This window comes from Brachionichthys hirsutus, unplaced genomic scaffold (assembly GCF_040956055.1).
Source record: "Brachionichthys hirsutus isolate HB-005 unplaced genomic scaffold, CSIRO-AGI_Bhir_v1 contig_469, whole genome shotgun sequence".
Taxonomy (NCBI): Eukaryota; Metazoa; Chordata; class Actinopteri; order Lophiiformes; family Brachionichthyidae; genus Brachionichthys; species Brachionichthys hirsutus.
Window position 1 is genome coordinate 49,840 of NW_027180416.1, and position 19,429 is coordinate 69,268.

Consider the following 19,429-nt stretch of genomic DNA (forward strand, 5'->3'; position numbering starts at 1 on the left):
ACTAGCCTCATAGTGAAGTGAAATATTGATCGTATGCCTTGCTGTGTTACCTCAAACCTTAATAGCAGGATTAGCCAGAAGGTGCACACGCGTCCGCCCACTGGTATGACTGTCTATTTTGTTTCTTCTTGCACCGAGGAAACAGACCACTGTTGTGCGGTGGAAAAAAATACAGATCTGCCCAAGGAGCCTCAGTCTTGGCAAAGTCTGTTGAACATAAAAATCCAAACAGATCTCCCATTTACTCACAAGCAGTTTTGAATGTACATGTCTGTAGCCCCATCTTTTTGCTTCTCAAGGTCCATGCCCAACCAGAATAGGATCAAGAGCACAGAATGTATCCTATCACAACTGTCCTGGTAAGTGTTCAGTGTTCTCCCAGTCTGATCCAATCAACACAGAGCCCAGTTCAGCCTTTCCCACTCAACTCCTTTTGTAAACTCTAAGGGATTGTGATACGGAAGTTCTGTATTATTTTACTTTCCCTTAACCAGTCCTTTGCCTCCTGTTCCCAAAAATCAAATTCAGGTACCCTCATTTTGTAGAATCAGAGATGCAATAACAGGCCACAATTTAAAGTTATCACCGCAGTTTTCAGATAAGATATCAAATAATTTACTGTAGTTTTTTTTATGGAATAGATAATATGCCAAAAACCAGGATTTCAGATTAAAAGCAAAGTTCAGGAGATTACGATTCCCTGGATTTTCTGGGATACAAGACTTGACAAGTTATTTTACGAGAAAATGAAATCCCCATTAAGCTGATCAGCAGCAGGGCTGCAGACAGTGTCCTCGTTTTGACTTATAAATGTTGCCCCTTAAAGTCAGTATGTCCTATATATCCAGCATTTACAAACATTCCAGGTTCTAACTAACAAAATGCTGTCAATTTATTGTCAGTATTGTCTAAAATCTGATGCAAGTACCTTTTGGAACAAGTTGACGACATCTCCACCCCTCATGAACTGCCCTCATTAAAAACATTGTTTTCACCTGCTGGCAATAAATGTATATTTTGTCTTCACCTGGCCCTGAACTGCCCTCTGAATTGTTGTAATTGCTATAATCAGGGAATACTAAAGCCAGAATAAAACTGCTCTATGCAAGTTATTTTTAAATAGTGAAGGGAAAAAAAAGACAAAACATTAGCATTCCTGTTCAACTGCTGCAACGTTTTACCAGTGGGCATAAACCCGCATACTTACATTATTTATATTTGGGTACCCGTTGCTGTTTTTGTTTTTGCGACTGTTTAGTTTTACCACCTTCTTTATGTCATGCAGTGTAAATCAGCCTTTCATTGAGATAAAACACTCAGGCCACTTCCAGAGATTTTAGTTAACATCCTTCTGGTATAATTTAGACCAATTGATTACTAAGAGTGCTTGCAAAAAGTTACGTGAATTTGTTAAAATTGTCGGCAATAGGGCAGAACTTTAAGGAAGCAAAAAAAGTTGTTTTTTGTAGTATCAAAATATATGTTGGTATTGATGATTGCTCAAAAAGCCTATCACACTGCAGAACACACATTGACATCAGAGTGAGCCAGCCTGTTCTCAAGCGATTGGTTCCGAGACGGAGAACTAGTGACAGATTGGTTCCAATTCCAAAGTTACTTACTTACAAGAAATAATGCACATATGCTAAACATTCAATAAATAAATCCATAGTTATTATCTAAAATAACTTGGGTCACCGTGAACATCGATATTTGAGTCTTAAGTACAAAGATTTGGGTCAGCTATACGTCATGGGGGAAGCTTGATTTTTCTAATTACTGAATTACATTCTGCATACTTGCTTTGTGTATACCGCGTTTGCATTGTTAATGTAACAATATCTTTACATTATACTATTCTACATGTGATGTGAAACTGTATTAAAAATTTAGCGAACCATCTGGTTCTGTCGGGATCATTTATTATCAATCAATATGAAAAATATTATTCTATTTTTTTGTAAGATTGTCCAGCCCTTAACAAGAAATTCCTACTATGTCTGTCGAGGATATCGAGGATATTTGAGGGTCCTTCGGGTTAGCGTGGGTTGGAATGTGTCTCATGTTTGTTTGTTTTAATGTCTCTATCTTAACAATTACTGACCTTCTTCCCTTCCCTTGTGCAATCTGCAGGAAACCATTTCGGATATCTGAATCCGTGTCTTCATCCATTGACCGATCACACTGATTGTTCTTTTTTTACATTTCTACTAACATCAGGTTTGCCTTCACATGTTCTCCTTTTCTTTACAGGTGTTCTTTGCAGGATCTTTCTCTGTCCTGTTCTTGCCTCCTTTACTTCCTGCGGCTGAAGCAGAAGCTTAACTGTTGTTTATAATTTGATTGTTTCCAGTCCACATCTGTTCTCTTAGTTAGCTGCAACACATCTAAATTGAATCTCCAGACTGACATTAATTCATTTCCAGATTGTTCTGAATCTCTCATTCCTACTGCTGTTTTCTGCCACTGAGGCCGAGGTCAGACTCAATCGTCCATGTGAACCTTCATTAATTCAAGCTGGTGGTTACCAGGATTCAAGTGGAATCTAGTTTAGTTATTTTTTAGCATTTTATGTTGTAACTAAGTCATGGGAATAGAAAGTTGAAAGGAGTAGACACAATTTTGTACCACAGCTTTGTTCAGCAGACCTAATTTAAAAGTGCCAGTGTTTGCAAATGTATATTTGATTTATATTTGAAACAAAACATGTAATTCAGAAAATTATGTGCATTATCACTTTACTTCATGTACTGTAGATTTACTACACAGTATATTCATATGAGTAGTATTAATGACATTTTCTTCAGTGTTTCACACTGACTACTTGGTTATTTGATAAAGCGACAATGAAGCTGGGCTTTTTTTCCTGTCTGCATATGGACTCATATTTGTAATTTTTGTTAAACATTAAGGTGGGAGCTTTGTTGGTAATGTTTCAGACTAAGGGTGCTCCAACTCACACCTAACATTGCTGCTGAAATGCCAAGTCGTTCTGCATGACTCAAACAGATCAATTTGTCCTTCGCAAATGGCAAACTGAAACAGGCACTGAGCACAACACAGCATGTCTCCCCATGCTGTTACTATAGCGGCAAGAGAGCTGGAGGAGGTGACTGAAGAGATGGAGGTTTGAATGTTGATGAACGTGGTTGCACTGCCTGGCCACTGCTAAAACCTAATATTTGTATATTATTGTTTTACACTTCACTGGTTGAACCAAGAGGGCAGAGCAAATCATTAACGAGGCTGTACACATTTCACTGACGTCCAACTGTGTAAAAGGATTCAACTGCAGCTATTGTTCGCAGACTGCTAATAGTTTAAGAAAAATATGACGAATATTATAACTGCAATTCACAAAGCCATTCATTCATTTGACTGAAATCTCAGTGATCAGCAAATCCTGACTGACCTAATATAATTTAAAGGTCACAGAAACAAATTTTGATCATCTTGCTGCGTCAAGCAAAAAGGTGATCCTGGTTGGAGCACCCTTTGACAAGTGATGCATGGTCAAAAGTAATCAAATCATGTATTATGATTGTGTGCAACATATGTTTTGAGTATGGTAAAACAAATTCTGCAGCTTTGTGTTTCACAAAATCTTTTCAGAAAGGAGGTAACACTTTGGCACGGTTTCAGATGATGGGTGGATTAACACAGTTGGAAAACAGCTACATTTATCTTTTGTAAGTGAAATTGTAATGAATACGATTATTCATTAAATGTTGGACTTATTAACATAAAATAATTTCCTTATAACTAAAACTATAGCTATCATTCTGACTTAAATTAAAACTAAAAGATCTTTCACCATAGAATGTCAAAAGAATGTGATTAGTGACAGCAGTCATTCGATAGTCTGTCAAACATAAAATCCATCCACCACTTATACCAGGAGCTCCAATGTGACTATTTCAGTGTTCTAATGCAACTTTTTCTGAGACAGAGCATCGACATCTGTGTGTCCCCTCTCACTCAATCTCCCTGCTTTTTCTGAATAGGTCTACCGTCTATGTGTCTTACCGCTCATAACATGTTTCTGCATATGTAATCATAGTGATGCCAGTTAATTCATATTAATCTCTTTTTTTCCCTTGCACCCCTTTCATTCTCTCTTCCAACGCTTAAAATAGAAGTGGAGCAAAAAGGTAAATAACAGACACGATCTAAACCCTAGCTCCTTGTTTTGTGGCATCTGGCTGTAAACTACCTTTCCTGTGGTGGCCCCCGACAAACACCTCACAGAACGTTCAGAACGACCCATACTATAATGCTAACAGGGAGTGCAGTACGATAAGAGAAGTTAGGCTGGCCGTAGTAAAGCACACAAGCAGCCAAAATATGTAAATGGAGTGTATTGGCTGTTGTCCATAGGGGCTACCTCCCCTCATTCCTTCTGGGTGCTTTTGCTACTCAGCAAAATCTCATATTGCCTGGCTTCCAAATCCTTTTCCATAGCATGCCATGGTAAGTGTTTTTTGAGCTCTTGATTTTTACTCTCCCTTTTTACTTAGAGCCCTCCTCTCTCTCACCTGTGTCCCCACCATTCTCACCTGACCACGTTATTTCCTCTGTTGATTCTTATCTTTCCAATGCCTGAGGCATCAGCAATCAAACACCCCTCAAGAGACCCATTAATAAAAAATTATTATTATTGTTATTATTATTATTATATTGGTTTCGACATTTGCACAATTTCATAATAACCAGCCTCTCACGTACGTAGTATATAAACGGTGGCGTCACTGAGACACTCATAGTACACTACATTCTGCAGACTCCGCTGACTCCTGCTCTCTCACAACCTCTCTCGTCTGTTGCCAAATTACTTTCGTTAGCTGCTTTTTTATTTTTTTTATTCACAGGACAACTTGTTTTGTTTTGTTTCTGTTGTCTCTATTTTCCCCTCATTTGTGTTCTACTCCCAGCAGTAAATGTCTATGAGGCCAACCTTCTTTTTTGTTTCAGATGACTTTATATCATCAAACATTATGCTCAATAACTGTCCTATTCTTTTTTTCTGTCTATGCACAAAATCCAATTCCTTACACTCTTGTGAATTTTGGCTCTATGGACATGCTAGTTGTGTTTTGGCCACTCTTTAATGTGTGTCTATTCCCACTCCTCATGGACAACTGTAAAACAAATGGAAGACATTAGACATTCCATGGATGTTGTGTATTTTTCCAAGTCTTGTTTCATATATTTTAACCTGTGCCCTTTTATTCTACTCTTCTCCCATTACTAGTTTTTCTTTGTCCCGGGACTCTGAAAGCTGTCGGCGATCCCTCCTTTCTATTTGAAGCAGAGCAGCAAGCTGGTTCCTGGTGCAAAGACCCATTACAAGCCGGTGATAAAATCTACTTCATGCCTTGGACTCCTTATAGGACAGACACTCTCATTGAATATTCATCCCTTGATGACTTCCAAAATGCCCGGCAAACCGTCACCTACAAGCTACCCCACCGGGTGGATGGAACTGGATTTGTCGTCTATGATGGGGCCGTGTTTTTCAACAAAGAGCGCACACGCAACATTGTGAAGTTTGATCTGCGGACTCGAATAAAGAGTGGCGAGGCAATCATCAACAATGCCAACTACCACGACACGTCGCCCTACAAGTGGGGTGGTAAAACAGATATTGACTTAGCAGTAGATGAGAACGGGCTGTGGGTGATCTACGCCACAGAGCAAAACAATGGCATGATTGTAATCAGCCAGCTGAACCCCTACACACTACGTTTTGAGGCTACCTGGGACACGGCTTATGATAAGCGTTCAGCCTCCAATGCCTTCATGGTTTGCGGAGTACTCTATGTGGTGCGCTCCACCTATGAGGACAATGAAAGTGAGGTCAGCAAGAGTGTGATTGATTACATTTATAATACCAAACAGAACCGTGGGGAATATGTCGATATCCACTTTCCCAACCAGTACCAGTACATTGCAGCTGTGGATTATAATCCGCGAGACAACCAGCTCTATGTATGGAATAATGTTTACATCCTGAGATACAATCTGGACTTCGGACCTCCTGATCCAGACCATGGTAAGCATCTCTCATCGTTTCCTTTTGCAGACGTTAGTATTAATTTTCATTGCTGGAATTGTGATTTTAGTTGCTGTCATGCACATTTTGATATTCCTTTGGTATTTCCCTTTTCCTGTATTGAAGGTCACGGCTGAGTGATTTTTAATTTAAAATCGAATATGTGCTTGATATGTTATGGAAGCTTCAGAGTGTAGGAAAGTAACTTGGGTGGGGAGGTGAGTGCGGATCTATGGTAAACAACACCTCAAAGCCAGCTACCGTATCATAAGGGATCCGTATCCAAGGGATTTGTGGAGGTTTACCATCTGGGTGTTTCCTGAATCCCTGGTGCGAAGGCTCAAGGGACCCCTGCTAGCATATCTCCTTTTTTAAAGAAAGCAAAAAAGAGACAGTGTTATGTATTTTCACTTTTGAAAATGTCCATACCTGGAGGTAGGCTGCAAAGATTCAAGGTTCTATGTAAAAGAGAAAGAGATTAAAAGTACAAGGGAAAGAGTTCAGTCATCTACACATCAGGGCCATTTATTAGCTGTGAAGAGCTAAGGGAAGGCTAGTCCAGACCTCCAATAGCCCTCACAAAGCGAATATAATAACAGCAATTATCCTAATCCTCTCCATAGCCAGAGTCCTAAAGCGGCGTAATACTCAGCGCCGTCAGTGATGAGCCACAGAGGTCAAGCAACGTTTCCACGTATTATCCCACAGCTTAATATTTATTAATGTGGTTTTTTTTTTCATCCACTTTTGTATTGATAGAACGTGGGTTAAGGGTACTAAATTGTGTTCAGCCAGCAAAAACAGCATCAATTCAGCCAGGACAAGGCAAGCTTTATAACGACAAAGAATGTAGTGCAGGTCAAAAAGCAAGAATAATGTGCAATGGATGAGCCATCACTGCTGAAAGTCATCTTTGACATTTCTTCCCAGCCATTCAGGTTCACAGTGATGGATATTTTAAGACAATATTGGGCACTACAAGTAAATTTACAGCAACTGGAAATGTACGGGTTTTATTTTAGTCGTGTCCAAACATGAAATGACACGTGGATAATTCAAATGCTTTTAGACACTGATTTGCATTTCGAGACAGCTGCTGTACAAGCTGCCATAATGCTGCATTTTCCGGTTTTCTAGTAAGAACATATTGAAGCATGTCATTACGTGCCATTATATGTTCACGTGCAGTAAACTGATTACTAAGCAGTCAAGCGAGAGCTTCCACAACAGCCTTTATGTTCAGATTAGCCGTTATAGATTCCTGAAGTAAGCGGTGTATCAAAAGGCTGCATGCGCAATTGATTTATTCACTCTCTGAATGGACGCTGATTACTAATAGATATATCAGAGACTTTAAAAGGATCCCGAAATAAGACTACCTAATGGTTATTTGTATGAGTGGGACTCATACAAATGGAATGTGATGTTATGTGTGTATTTGAAATAAGGTACTATTCAGTCCTATCGAGTACCCAAAGTAACCCGCTTCCCTTCCCGTGCATCATGTTTAGAAACAAAAATTACCTGGCTAGCCGGATTTGCTCCTCGAGGCTTCTGTATTCTCATATCTTTTTTTTTTTTAATGTCAATGAGGCCTCAGTCCCCTCCTCATGACAAGTGAGACACGAGCCTGACCTCGCTGCTGATTAATGTATGTTGAGTGGCAATCAATGAGTGCATGGGAGAATGGTCCAGCATCATCATCAAGATGTCAATAAACTTGTCCTCCCACATGGCTGATGTTGACACATAAATGGCGGCAATTTTTTCCCGGCTGTCACAGGATACCCTCCCTGTGATATCTTCATGCTCGTTTTAGTTTCTGCTTCGCTTGGCGCTGAAACGAGCTATCAGGGTGCTTTTGTGGTGTTAAAAGTTGAAGGTGGGCATTTTGGAAAGCACTCGGCTTCAAAAAAAGGAAAACTAAAAATCAAAAAGAACTTTTCAGCTTTGCCTGGGTTTGAACGCTTGGCACAGAGACACACACAGACTGTATTATACAACAGATAGCAATTATTAATGTAGATTCTAATTCTTTTTAAGTCCGACTTCAGAGGAAAGGGAAGGATCTACAAGTCCTAATTTAACCACAGATTTTCCTTCAGGAGCATTTACATCAGCAATATGCCTTTGCAGCCTGAGATTGACTCCATGTCCCGTTCCCTGTTTCTTGAATCTGAAGTGCATAAACAGCTCAGTCATGTGACTTACTCCATCATTGAAATAGATTCAGAGTGATGCTGAAACCCTGTGGCAGACATGTGGGGCCTTGACAGGTCCAGTAGCATTTCTCGTGTTGAGAAAAGATCATCTCTTGTAAGGATTATGGTGGAGGGGGGGGGGGAGTGGATGGGGTCACATCCAGCAAGCAGCTCCACTGAAAGTGGGCATTAAATGGGTCAGTAAGTCCCTCTCTTGGCTTTGACCAACGGCACCATAATCCACTCATTTAACCATGGCGTCATGCCTGTTTTCCTTCTTACATGTCAGAGCTCATAAAAAAAAAACATATTCCTTTGTCACATCTTGTAAGTGAGATGATTAAATTGATTTAAATGAGGTATTCCCAGAGAAAGCTCATTATGCAACCATTTTTATGGACCTTTTTTTTAATGCCAAGCTCTGATATGTGGCCTCAAACCACTGAGTATGCATATCAAAAGCTATTTTTTACCACAAGTGTGTACAAACATGCTGCATTCACTGCCTCAATGAGACACAGGTGAGCCTTGGAAACCTTTTATTTATCCCTCGTCGCAAAATTAGATTCTGAATAACTTGCTTCTAAAACCCCCCGGCACTGCTGTTAACACCCACACAAATCAAGACCTCCTCTCTAATTGTTCAAATGTCAATACAGTTGCACGCAGCTTCAATCTTTGCTGTGTCCTCAAATTATATATTTGCGAATGGGGATCATTAGAAAGAGAATGGCCCAACTTTTATTCAAATGATAAGGTATTGCTCCCTGACACAACTTGCCAATTAGCTTACAAAGCTCTGCATGTGGTCAACACAGTGCCTTGAAGTTTGTGTCTTATGAAAATGCTCTACTTTGCAAAAATCCTCAGTTTCTGCAGATTGGTGTGAGTCTGACGCATTAGCCATAACTCCAGAGAGCATACCTTTTATAGTCTAATGAATATACAGCTCCTTAATAAGCACCGCTCTGATTCATTCCTGTCTTCTGCAGTGCTTGCGCAGAGGTCAACTTGTGCACCGCAACATTTAGAGAGACAGTAGGGAAAACAGAGAGAGAGGTATGGATACTTTAAATGTCAACGGCAGCCATCTGAGGTGTTCAGGTAAAATGGCAGAGACGGTCCAGGATCAGGGATCGGGATGTGATAAAAATGGCCAATTTGTTTGTTTGCTTTTTTTCACAATTCACCACCCAATCGCCTCCACCCCCTCCCCAACCTACTGTCAGCTGCCCAAGTGGACACAGCATTGTGATGGGAAAGGATATCGATGTGGAAAATTACCCTTTTTGGTTTTGTTTTTCTGTCCTGTCATATTGTCTTGGTTTCTGTCTGTCTGCTTCCATTTTAGTTTATCTTTCTTTTATTTAATCTTTTCCATCTCTCGACTGCTTTCAGCCCTGTTTTTGCCTGGCCTTCTCTTTTGCTCTTTTTTTTTATTAACCCTTCTTCTGCCTCTGGGCATTTGTTCTTTATCGTCCTCCATTCAACATCTGGATACTTGCATTTCTCTTCCTGCATGTCAACACAGCTATTCATCTGTTTGGCTTCTCTACAGAAGTCGACTAAAGCCTTGGTCAGACTGCTCAAATCATGCCCAATGAGTGCGAGCAGTGCCACCAAATGACAGGATTTAAGTAAATCCTTAGCTTTGCCTTCTGTTGTGTAACAACACGACAACGACTGACCTATACTACCCAGTTTTTGCTTTGTTTTTCATTCAGAAATATTCACCCACTGTGATTTTAAGTTATCTCATTGAAGGAGTTAATACAAAATGTATTTGAAGTCATATTTAGAATTAATACAAGTGGCCTTTTTAGGTGTACACTTTTGATACAAGCATCGTCTCTCTGGTTTGGTGTAATACCCTTTCCTGTTGACCTAAAAGCCTGTTGGTTGTTGTAAGGGTCACACTGATGTTGACTGAATACACATGTCCAGCGGGCTCAAATCAAGCTCCTTACTGTACACAACAACCCACAGCAAACCCCCAGACTATGCTAAAAATAATAAAGTGGCCATAAAATGAATAATATCAAACTAATACAATACACCTAAACCAATGTTAGAATCCTTTATTTTTTCAATCACTTGTAAAGATGCACCAGAAATTCACGCAAATAGTAATTAAGCTTTGATCTATTTGTAACAGAAGATAGAGCTTTAAAAATAAATCAGTAATTTAATTTTTGGGGCCTTACTTTTCTCTGTAGGCCCAGAGGATTTTCATATCATCCAGTCTTAATTCCACATAGCTTTTGTAACCACTGTTTTATGATATCCTGTCATGTTACTTGTCTCCAGCTTGACCAAGTGGTATCATTCTCGGTTACGATTTAGGTGTGAATTTAATCTGGGTGATAAAAGCGAGAAAATCCCACAAAAGGGATTTACAGTCTTGTTCACAGTGTCTCTGATATTACATTGTGGGTTAACATCTAACCACCCAGTGTCTGGTGGCAATATAGGCTACTTGCCATGTGAGGCTAAGCGGTCACCTGTTTCCTCTGACATCTGATCTCGATCTGTGCTGCTCTGATTGCTGAGCCCATGAGCGCCAGTTGTTTCCAAATGAGATAGGATAGTTCACCTCTCATCCCGAAAAGAAAAAAAAAACACTTCAAGATAATGTTTCCTCTTAATCCCAAGCTTCTACTCACTACTGCTGCTGTGCACAGTGTGACTGAATGATTTTAGCTGTCAGCGTACAAGTATTAGGGCGAACCTGGGGTTATGATTTAAAGTGTCACAAAGAGTTGTTTTACATAGAAGAAAGAGGGGGGTGATCGTGGTTACACTGAGCCCTATTGCCGAGGGGATCTGCAGTCTCTTGTTTGATTACAGCCTGACTGTGGAGCAAGACGTATTAAAAGAATTATTACTCAGACTTCACATTGGGCTCCCCCATCACTTCCCGATACACGCCTTTGAGGAGATTTATTTCACACAGGTCTGATTGCTGTTTCTATCTGCGTCTGTGTTTCTCTAATCATGTTTTTCGTGCTTACGTGCTCATGTGCTCATGTATGTGCATATCTGTCCGAAAGTGCGTCTCTGTCTGTGCCTCTGAAATAGACACTTTCCCATGCACACGGCGTTAAATATCAGTGTGCTTGGCACACTCTGAGTTAACGCTTGAAATTTGAGGCACGTACAGAACTGAGAAAGCTGCAAGGAGGAAAACATGCAGGTTGTAGTTAAGCAGCTGCTCTGTCTGTTCTCGAAACTTTGGTGTCGTTCTGTGTGTGGGGGTATATGCGCTCAGCCTGCCAGTATGAATCAATGTTTGTGCTGTCAGAAATAAAACTATTGGAAAAAGCAGTAAATAACATAATCCAGCTATTAGGTTTTGTTCTCTGGCATGGACACATACTGTACACACTCTCACAAGGACATGACTCATGGGAAATTATACAAATTTTCACATAGCACGGGCAATGATACACCGTGTTCCCCTTCACAGCCACAAATTCGGTGCGGATTGAAAGACGTGTAATCCAATTTCCTTTGTGTATTATTGTTGTTATTGGTAGATATCAAAATGCATCGCTGGCGTATTATAAATCATCACCCTCTTTCATACTCAAGAAAGGCTCCATTTCCATATGAACTTTCATGCGAGGATGCATCAAGAGAGATCTGAGTGAAATGCATGTCTGAGACGGATATTTCAGCGGCGACATTAGCAGAAACAAATAAAATCAAAATGTACACAGTGTTTTCCAACCTCTGCATTCTGTTGGTCCCTTCACAAAGACCGAGCGTGGGCCCCCTTCTGACGGCAGGAACAGACTGTGAGTTGTTTGAGGTTCCACTGACTTGTTACATTTTGCCGTTCCTCTCTTATTAGGAAGTCATTACCACCCAGGAGGCACATTCACAGTGCTTAAAAGACATGATTCCTTTACTTGAATAAGTCTCCCGTAAAACAAGAACAAAAAATGGAAATCCCCCTCAGCAGCCTTACTTTGCATGATTCCTCCACAATGGAGTGTGGAGGAAGGGATGATTGAGATCGAATAATTATTTTTAACCTTTTATGTTGCAAATTGAAGCAAAAGCTAAAAATGTGTTTACTTCCCATCTCCCTCACCAGATAAACAGCACCTGCTAATGTGTATGAAGCCTTACCCTGATGAACAACCATGCGGTGCCTACGCCATTAAGCATAATATAAAAGACACGCACTTTGTCAGTTTTCAGTCGTCACCATGCCGTGACTACCGAGTCCTGCCCAAAGGCTCGTCTTGTTTGTGTATTTGTATAGGTGTGTGTGTGTTTGTGTGTGGCAGAAGGTGGGTGTTGTGTGTGTTCCTCAGTGACTTATGTGACAAGCTTTACTCCTCTCCTGGATTCCTGTTCTATTGTCTGTCATCAATTTCAGACCTATAAACCCAGTGGTAATAACTGTGCCACTGAGATAGGTACTGTATGAGTATGACAATGTGTGGGTGTCTAATTACTCAGAGACTTTGTGGATACGTTCTTGATGGCTAATTGAAGCTTCCTCTTGGGTCGGGTCCACCTGAGACATTATAATCAGGGATTCCGTCCTGTTTCTTTTTTTCTTTCAATATAGCCCAAACATGGGATTTCTACTATTGTCATAATCAAAGTAATATCACTCAGTGAATGTATTTAATGGTGCCTGGCGTGTCGTCACAGCGGAACGCAGATGTTATGAATCACATAACATGCAGCACTACCAACAAATCAATACCCATCCCCAGCAATGACTGCACTTTGATTTCTCTGTGAAGAAGTGACTGCCTGTGAGGAGTGTCCATCTTCATACCTATGGGTTAATTCCTCTCAGCTTTCATTGAATCAAATTAAATCAAGCAACTGCAGAACAGTAATAAGATTAGTGTGCTGCTGGCGGGATTGAGGGCCGGCACGCTATGTACACGGCAACAGCAATGGTCAAAGAGGTACCATTATATATGCACAAATCTCTCTGGAAAGCTTACATTGATGTCAACATTATGTGTGTACTTTCCATTGTGCCTCATGTTAATGAAGTTGTTTGATGTACAGCTGTCTCCTACGATTGCGCACTCTTGTGCAACTCTTTCTCGAAATGGAAATGCACGGTGAGAACGACCCATTATTTGGCAATAACCAAGTCTAGTATTAATTAACTAACAATTAAAAACTTCAGAATTATTTGTCTGTACATGTTGGAGCCCCACGTTCCAGCGGGCTAACAACAAGGCATCTTGAGTGACGGGTGTAAACAGGATACAGTTGTTAGTTGAATGCAGATGCCTCTTTGATTTATTGGCAGAGGTTGCAAGGCCTTTATCTTAAATCATGTTGCTGAATAGTAATTCATTTTTATTTTATTTCGGTCTGGGATGTAAATACCCCACCCATGGAGACAGGATCTTATCATTGTGATCTTTAATCCCTTAGAAATGAGAAACCTCCGTAGGGCCCCAGTTTCCTGGGAATCTTCTGGACATTTGCCAAATTAAACTATGTCAATACATATTTGTCTGTAACATTGCACGAGGTTGCTATTCAATTTTACCAGACCCGTTCAAAGCATTTATTTCTGACCCTTGCTTTCACCTTGTTCTCATTGAGTCTTGAAACAGTGCTAGCAATAAAAGCATATTTGTGCAGAATAGAGACAGCATTTATCCATTGTCCTGTTAGCTACGCAGTGGCAGTTCACAGGAGTTCATGCATAACATGCAAAACCTTTGCTCTTTGTCATTCCTTCACAAGAAAATGACTTTGTAGTTGCCTGAAAATAGGTTGCATAGTGGGATCTGAAAAAGCCACCATTTCCATTACCGTATAATCTGGCACAATGTGGTTCCTCTGACACATGTAATAACACAAACACAGTTTGCCCATGTTGATTTCATTCACATCCTGAGACATTCTAGGACAGAACAGCGAAAACGATGGCAGACTCACCATCTTTATTTATGATGCAAAACCTGCTGAGGTTGTTCTTTATTAATTAAATAATTATTTATTAATGCACCACATCTCCGATCTTATTCTATGCTGATTTTAAAAATCTACACCACTAACCAACTTCGCTTTTTTATTTGTATTATTTTTTTCCCCACAACATTGCCATACAGTATGTAAGCTGACTTTTTTTTTATATAAAGGAAAATGAAAGATTTAGCATTTTTAGTAAATATGTCATTTAATTGATGCTTTAAGAGTGTCCAGGATGTGTCACAACTAGTGTGACAAACAATTTGAGTGTTGAGGTAAAAGGATACAGGTGGAGGGACAAGAGAAGGGGAGGCTGAGATGAATCCAGGCAATCAAATCTGCCTTCAGCCAGTCAGCTGTGTGCGCCTTCATGTCACCTGCCTGTTGGTGTCTTCGTGTGTAGTTTTATACTTCAATCACTAGAAGGGAGGGCAGAGAGCACACATCTCCTCTGGTCAATAAAGTCTAATTCGCCACAGGTAGCAACCAGCCACAAATGCGATTTCCCTTCGGCTCACCTGTGCTGAAGCCTCTAATCCACACTGTGGGGCCTGTGGTGATAGTCGAAATGTGGAAAGGGGGGGGGGGGGGGGCATTTGGGGTTGCTGCTATCAGCCAGACCCATTAGGAGGTGATAGATATGAAGGTGTTACTGTCTGGAGCCTGACTACCTCTCCTCTAACTGTCTTCTCATTGTCCAACTCAGCCCCGTTGTCTCTGAATGTTACCGTCTTCATCCTCTATTTGTGTCTCTATTTTCAACCCCTCCCAACCTCTTATCTTTCTCTTTTTTCCCTGTCTCCTGCCTCTGACTCCCTCCTCGCTTTGATTCTGTCTCATCAGTGTTTTCACCGGTTGTACGACCGAGAGCGACCGTGCTCAGCTCATGCAGCGTAACAGCACCTCTTCACATTTTCTGCATGCTCTACAGGCAGCCTAATGGACGAAATCAAAGTACTCAAATGTGCTTAGATTCAGTATGTGCATTGCATTCCAATCAGAGCGGCTTTCACTGATGTAGCTTGTTCTTTTAAATTTGCCAAACAAATACTATTTTCGATGGGGGGGGCTATGCTTTCTTTTTGTACTTGGTGATGTGGATCAGATTTATATGAAATCATGTTCATCAACATTTTATTCGTGAAACTCTCTGAATGTAATCATAGCACGACTCTATTATAGCAAAATGTCTTCATGTATTTTCCTTTGTGTCATGTTAAATGTAAAGAGTGCACTATTTTTTCCTTTCCCCAGTCTGAAATATATACAGTATATATATTTTTTTGCCTGGGGCATTGCATGAGTAACTGCACACCTGCTTCATCTGAGTATGACTTGGAGCAAGTAACAACTGTAAAACAAATGTTCAGGCGCCATGGCCACATGTACACATTCAGTGTTGTTCTTGTGAAACTTAATCAGCCATGCCACAAAATCTCCAAGGCAAGAATGATTGCCAGGCATGAGGATGTTGCTGTAATTATTGTCTTGTTCACTGCAGACTGAGTGCCGTGGATAAGCCATAGTCAACGGGAAGGCAAATACGCCTAGTGCACAAAGCACTTTGAAGCAATTTACACAACAGGATACTTGGATGTATAAGCAGTACAGTGTTGAACATATTGAAAAAAACATTTGAATATTGCTTACAGTTGAGCAGTCGTTAGTATTTATTGGTTCAGAGGGTCACCTGCCTATCAGAAGGTCAATGCTGGAATATATTGAGTGAAATACTTCATAAACATGTACCAGAGATTTCACACTGAGTTGACTTTTCACTGCAACTGCATTTAAAATAGTCAAGTTGCAATAAATTCACTTTATTTGCCCAATATCTCTAATCAAATCTTTATTACAGACACGATGGTCTAATGATTTCTGTTTTTGTTTTTTTATTAGCACTGAATCATGTTTTCATTGTACCTGATAAATTTATGTCCCATTATATAATACTGCTCCAGCTGAACAAAATACCTCTGTCTCTTTACAGCACCACCCCTGTTTGAAGTTACGGTGTCCCCTCAGTCTCAGAAAACTACAGCCACCACCACCACAACAACAACCAGCCGCAAGGGTGTGGCAAACACAACCACTACAATAGGACCCAAGGAGGGCAGTAGGGGCGCGCCCAAGCCGCCTCCTGTGGTTCCACAGACTACTTCCCCTCCGTCCCTTGAGTCCTTCCCATTACCTGAGCGCTTCTGCAAGGCCACAGAGGAAAGAGACATAACGTGGCCACAGACCCCCAGGGGCATGGTTGTTGAGCGGCCTTGTCCGAAGGGAACACGAGGTAAACAGGGCTTCTTCTCACCTCAGGGCCGTTTGCTCGCTGTGTTCAGTATGACCCGAGGCATCCCAAGATAGCATCCCTAAATTTGTTAAATTCACCTGACGCTTACAGATACCTTTTTTTTTAATCTGTTCTTTTTAACACAAAACTAAATTAATATGTTCAGGGAATCATCAAAAACAGACGGATTAGAATGCCGTTTAGCATTGTCATTCCAGGACTAAACGTAATTTAGCATGGCCGTCTTGCAGGAGTGGGCTCAGCTGTTTCTCCTGCAGCTTGCACAAAGACATGCGTCCCTCATTTGATTGTGTGAGATTATGTTAGCGCTTGGAGTTTGTCAGACACAGGGCTAATTGGGGGGGGGAGGGGATGTTGCCACTGTGTGGCAAAAACAGGAGCAAGCTATTAAAAATATTGACAGGATATTATTGCATAGAAAACAGAATTGAACCATTTTGGAAATTACTGGATTTAATTATAGCAGTGTAATTTCTCCATTGATATTTTTCTAAAGGACCTAACAAGACCAGCAGGGTCACACAAAAACACCAGGGATTGTATTTCTCTGCACGCACAACAAAGACTTCTCTGTATTTGTGTTTGTATCAAAGGCATAGATTTGCATGTTTGTAAATGTGTTGTTCCTCTTATCCCCTGTGTGTATCTTTTTATTTTTTATTTTTTTTTATTTACCTGTTAAAGGCCTTCAGGACAAACTGAATCTGATTTGAATTGTGTGAAACAGACTTCTCTGTTCTTGTTTTCCCTGCCAGGCACGGCTTCTTACCTATGTGTCCTTTCCAATGGGACCTGGCACCCAAAGGGCCCAGATCTCAGCAACTGTACCTCCCACTGGGTCAACCAAGTGGCCCAAAAGGTTTGTACAACCACTGCCTTACTAAACGGGATAGACAGAATGATGTTAACACATATTTTCGAAAGGATCTCTACACCTTTACTTACATTTGTTCACTACAATTTCATCATATTTATATAGATTGGAACAGAGCTGCCTGTGATTCATTTTAAATAAACATTTTTTAAATTTTATTATTACATATAAAAGAGTTTTGGGAATGAGATGTGTGTTTAATTAAAGTAAAAAGGTGGAAACTATAAAGGCATCTATGTAAAGAAAAATTAGGAATATTGATGATCACCAAATCCATAGAGGATAAATGTTGCATTTGGCTCCAATTTAAAGCACTTTAAATGAAATGGTATTATATATGCATCGACAGTTACTGCAAGCTCTTTGATTTTTACTTAATCAGTGAACAGAAACTGCCACTATGGTAACATTAAAAGTCATTTTCACAACTGGCATTTCAAAGACAGATTTTTAGATGTGATTTGATATTAGAAACATGGCCGTAAAGACACCTTCAAGTCTGTTTTTACGCATTTTAATGAACTTTATTCACACCTCCTCAAACAGATTCGCAGCGGTGAAAATGCAGCTAACTTGGCCAACGAGTTAGCCAAGCACACCAAAGGCCCCATCTTTGCAGGAGACGTCAGCTCCTCTGTGCGCCTAATGGAGCAGCTGGTGGACATTCTGGATGCTCAGCTGCAGGAGCTCAGACCCAGCGAGAAGGATTCTGCTGGAAGGAGCTTCAACAAGGTAAGCAGATCCGCCAGAAAACTGCCTACCTTTCATCTCTTGAAAACAGAGATAATTTCTCTCCAATTCTCTGTGCATCGCTCTCCTTGGAGAATTTGTGGCATGACAAATGCAGAGGAGTATACAGGGTTCCCAAAAATAACATTCAGGATTAACTACAGTTGTTTGACTGAAACAGACAAAACCAAAATTAAAAAAAAGCAGTTTGGATATTTTAGACTGACATAGATTAACGTAATACTGGCTATAATGTGACACTAATATAATGTGTCCGGAGGTTTTAGAGGACATTGCATGACCAAATGTTAAAGACCATTTACTCTCGATTGAGCAGTCTAGCTGCACTTGCGGTGCATCAGGTGAAGGAAATGGCTGTATAACATATAGAATTTGTCTATTGTCTCAACGTATGCAAATTATGTCTATTTTCTTGTCTGCTCTTTTTCTTTTTTAATAAAAAAAAAAAAGCTTCAAAAACGAGAAAGGACATGCAGAGCATACATGAAGGTACTGGGGTGATGCTTTTGCTCTCTCTGCTTGCTCTCATCCCCTCCTCTGTTCCCGTGTTACTGTATTTGCCCTGGCCCAAGTTCAGCAGCATGCACCCTATGTCCTGTTGTTTTCTCCCTCCTCCCTGTGATCCCTGCCTTCATGAGTAACTTCCTCACACACAGAGACCATCGGACCCATCGGAGACAAAAACTCATCTGCAGCCGCTGGGTTTGCTGGACTGCTTTATGTGGATGTGCCTGTGTTATTTTTCTCATCTGTGCATTAGCAACAATTTTCTATTTGGATTGTTACTGTTTTTTTTACATTTGTTTTTAAATGTGTTTTTTAATTGTCAGCTCAAGATTGCACGTCTCTAAACACCACGACTCAAACAAAAATCCAGCTCTTTACACTAATCTCATCTATTTGCTGAAGGATTTATGACTTTATTACAATTTCCACTTTACTGGTAATGTGAGAGACACTTATCACATGGATTGCTCCTGAATATTGTAAAGAACAATGTTCACTTATGATTGATTCAAATCCTTTTAGTTTCCAAGGATCAATCCCTGACCTTTCACCAAGATATGTAAAAAATTTGTTGCACAAGGACATAAAAGTAATTTCTTTCATAAATTAAAGGTGACTTAGCTGTATCTGGCAAATAGGGTTAGCCAGATCAAACCGGTTCTCTCCCCCTTCTCCTCAAATGTGATCAGGTTGGATTTGCACCGCAAAGTATTTTGGACATGTACTATATCCGTTGACCATTAGGGAGATCGGTGTCCTCCACTTGCCAC

At 40.4% G+C, this 19,429-nt stretch overlaps 1 protein-coding gene across 1 annotated transcript in view; it reads left to right on the plus strand.

Moving 5' to 3' along the window:
* LOC137914783 (adhesion G protein-coupled receptor L2-like) overlaps window positions 1-19,429 on the plus strand; it is a 63,900-nt gene that overhangs the window by 26,771 nt on the left and 17,700 nt on the right. The window contains exons 4-10 of the mRNA XM_068758278.1: window positions 300-359; window positions 4,137-4,151; window positions 5,252-6,052; window positions 16,208-16,507; window positions 17,284-17,387; window positions 17,949-18,134; window positions 18,603-18,641. Coding sequence (XP_068614379.1) covers window positions 300-359; window positions 4,137-4,151; window positions 5,252-6,052; window positions 16,208-16,507; window positions 17,284-17,387; window positions 17,949-18,134; window positions 18,603-18,641 — 1,505 coding nt within the window. The remainder of the gene's footprint in view (window positions 1-299; window positions 360-4,136; window positions 4,152-5,251; window positions 6,053-16,207; window positions 16,508-17,283; window positions 17,388-17,948; window positions 18,135-18,602; window positions 18,642-19,429) is intronic.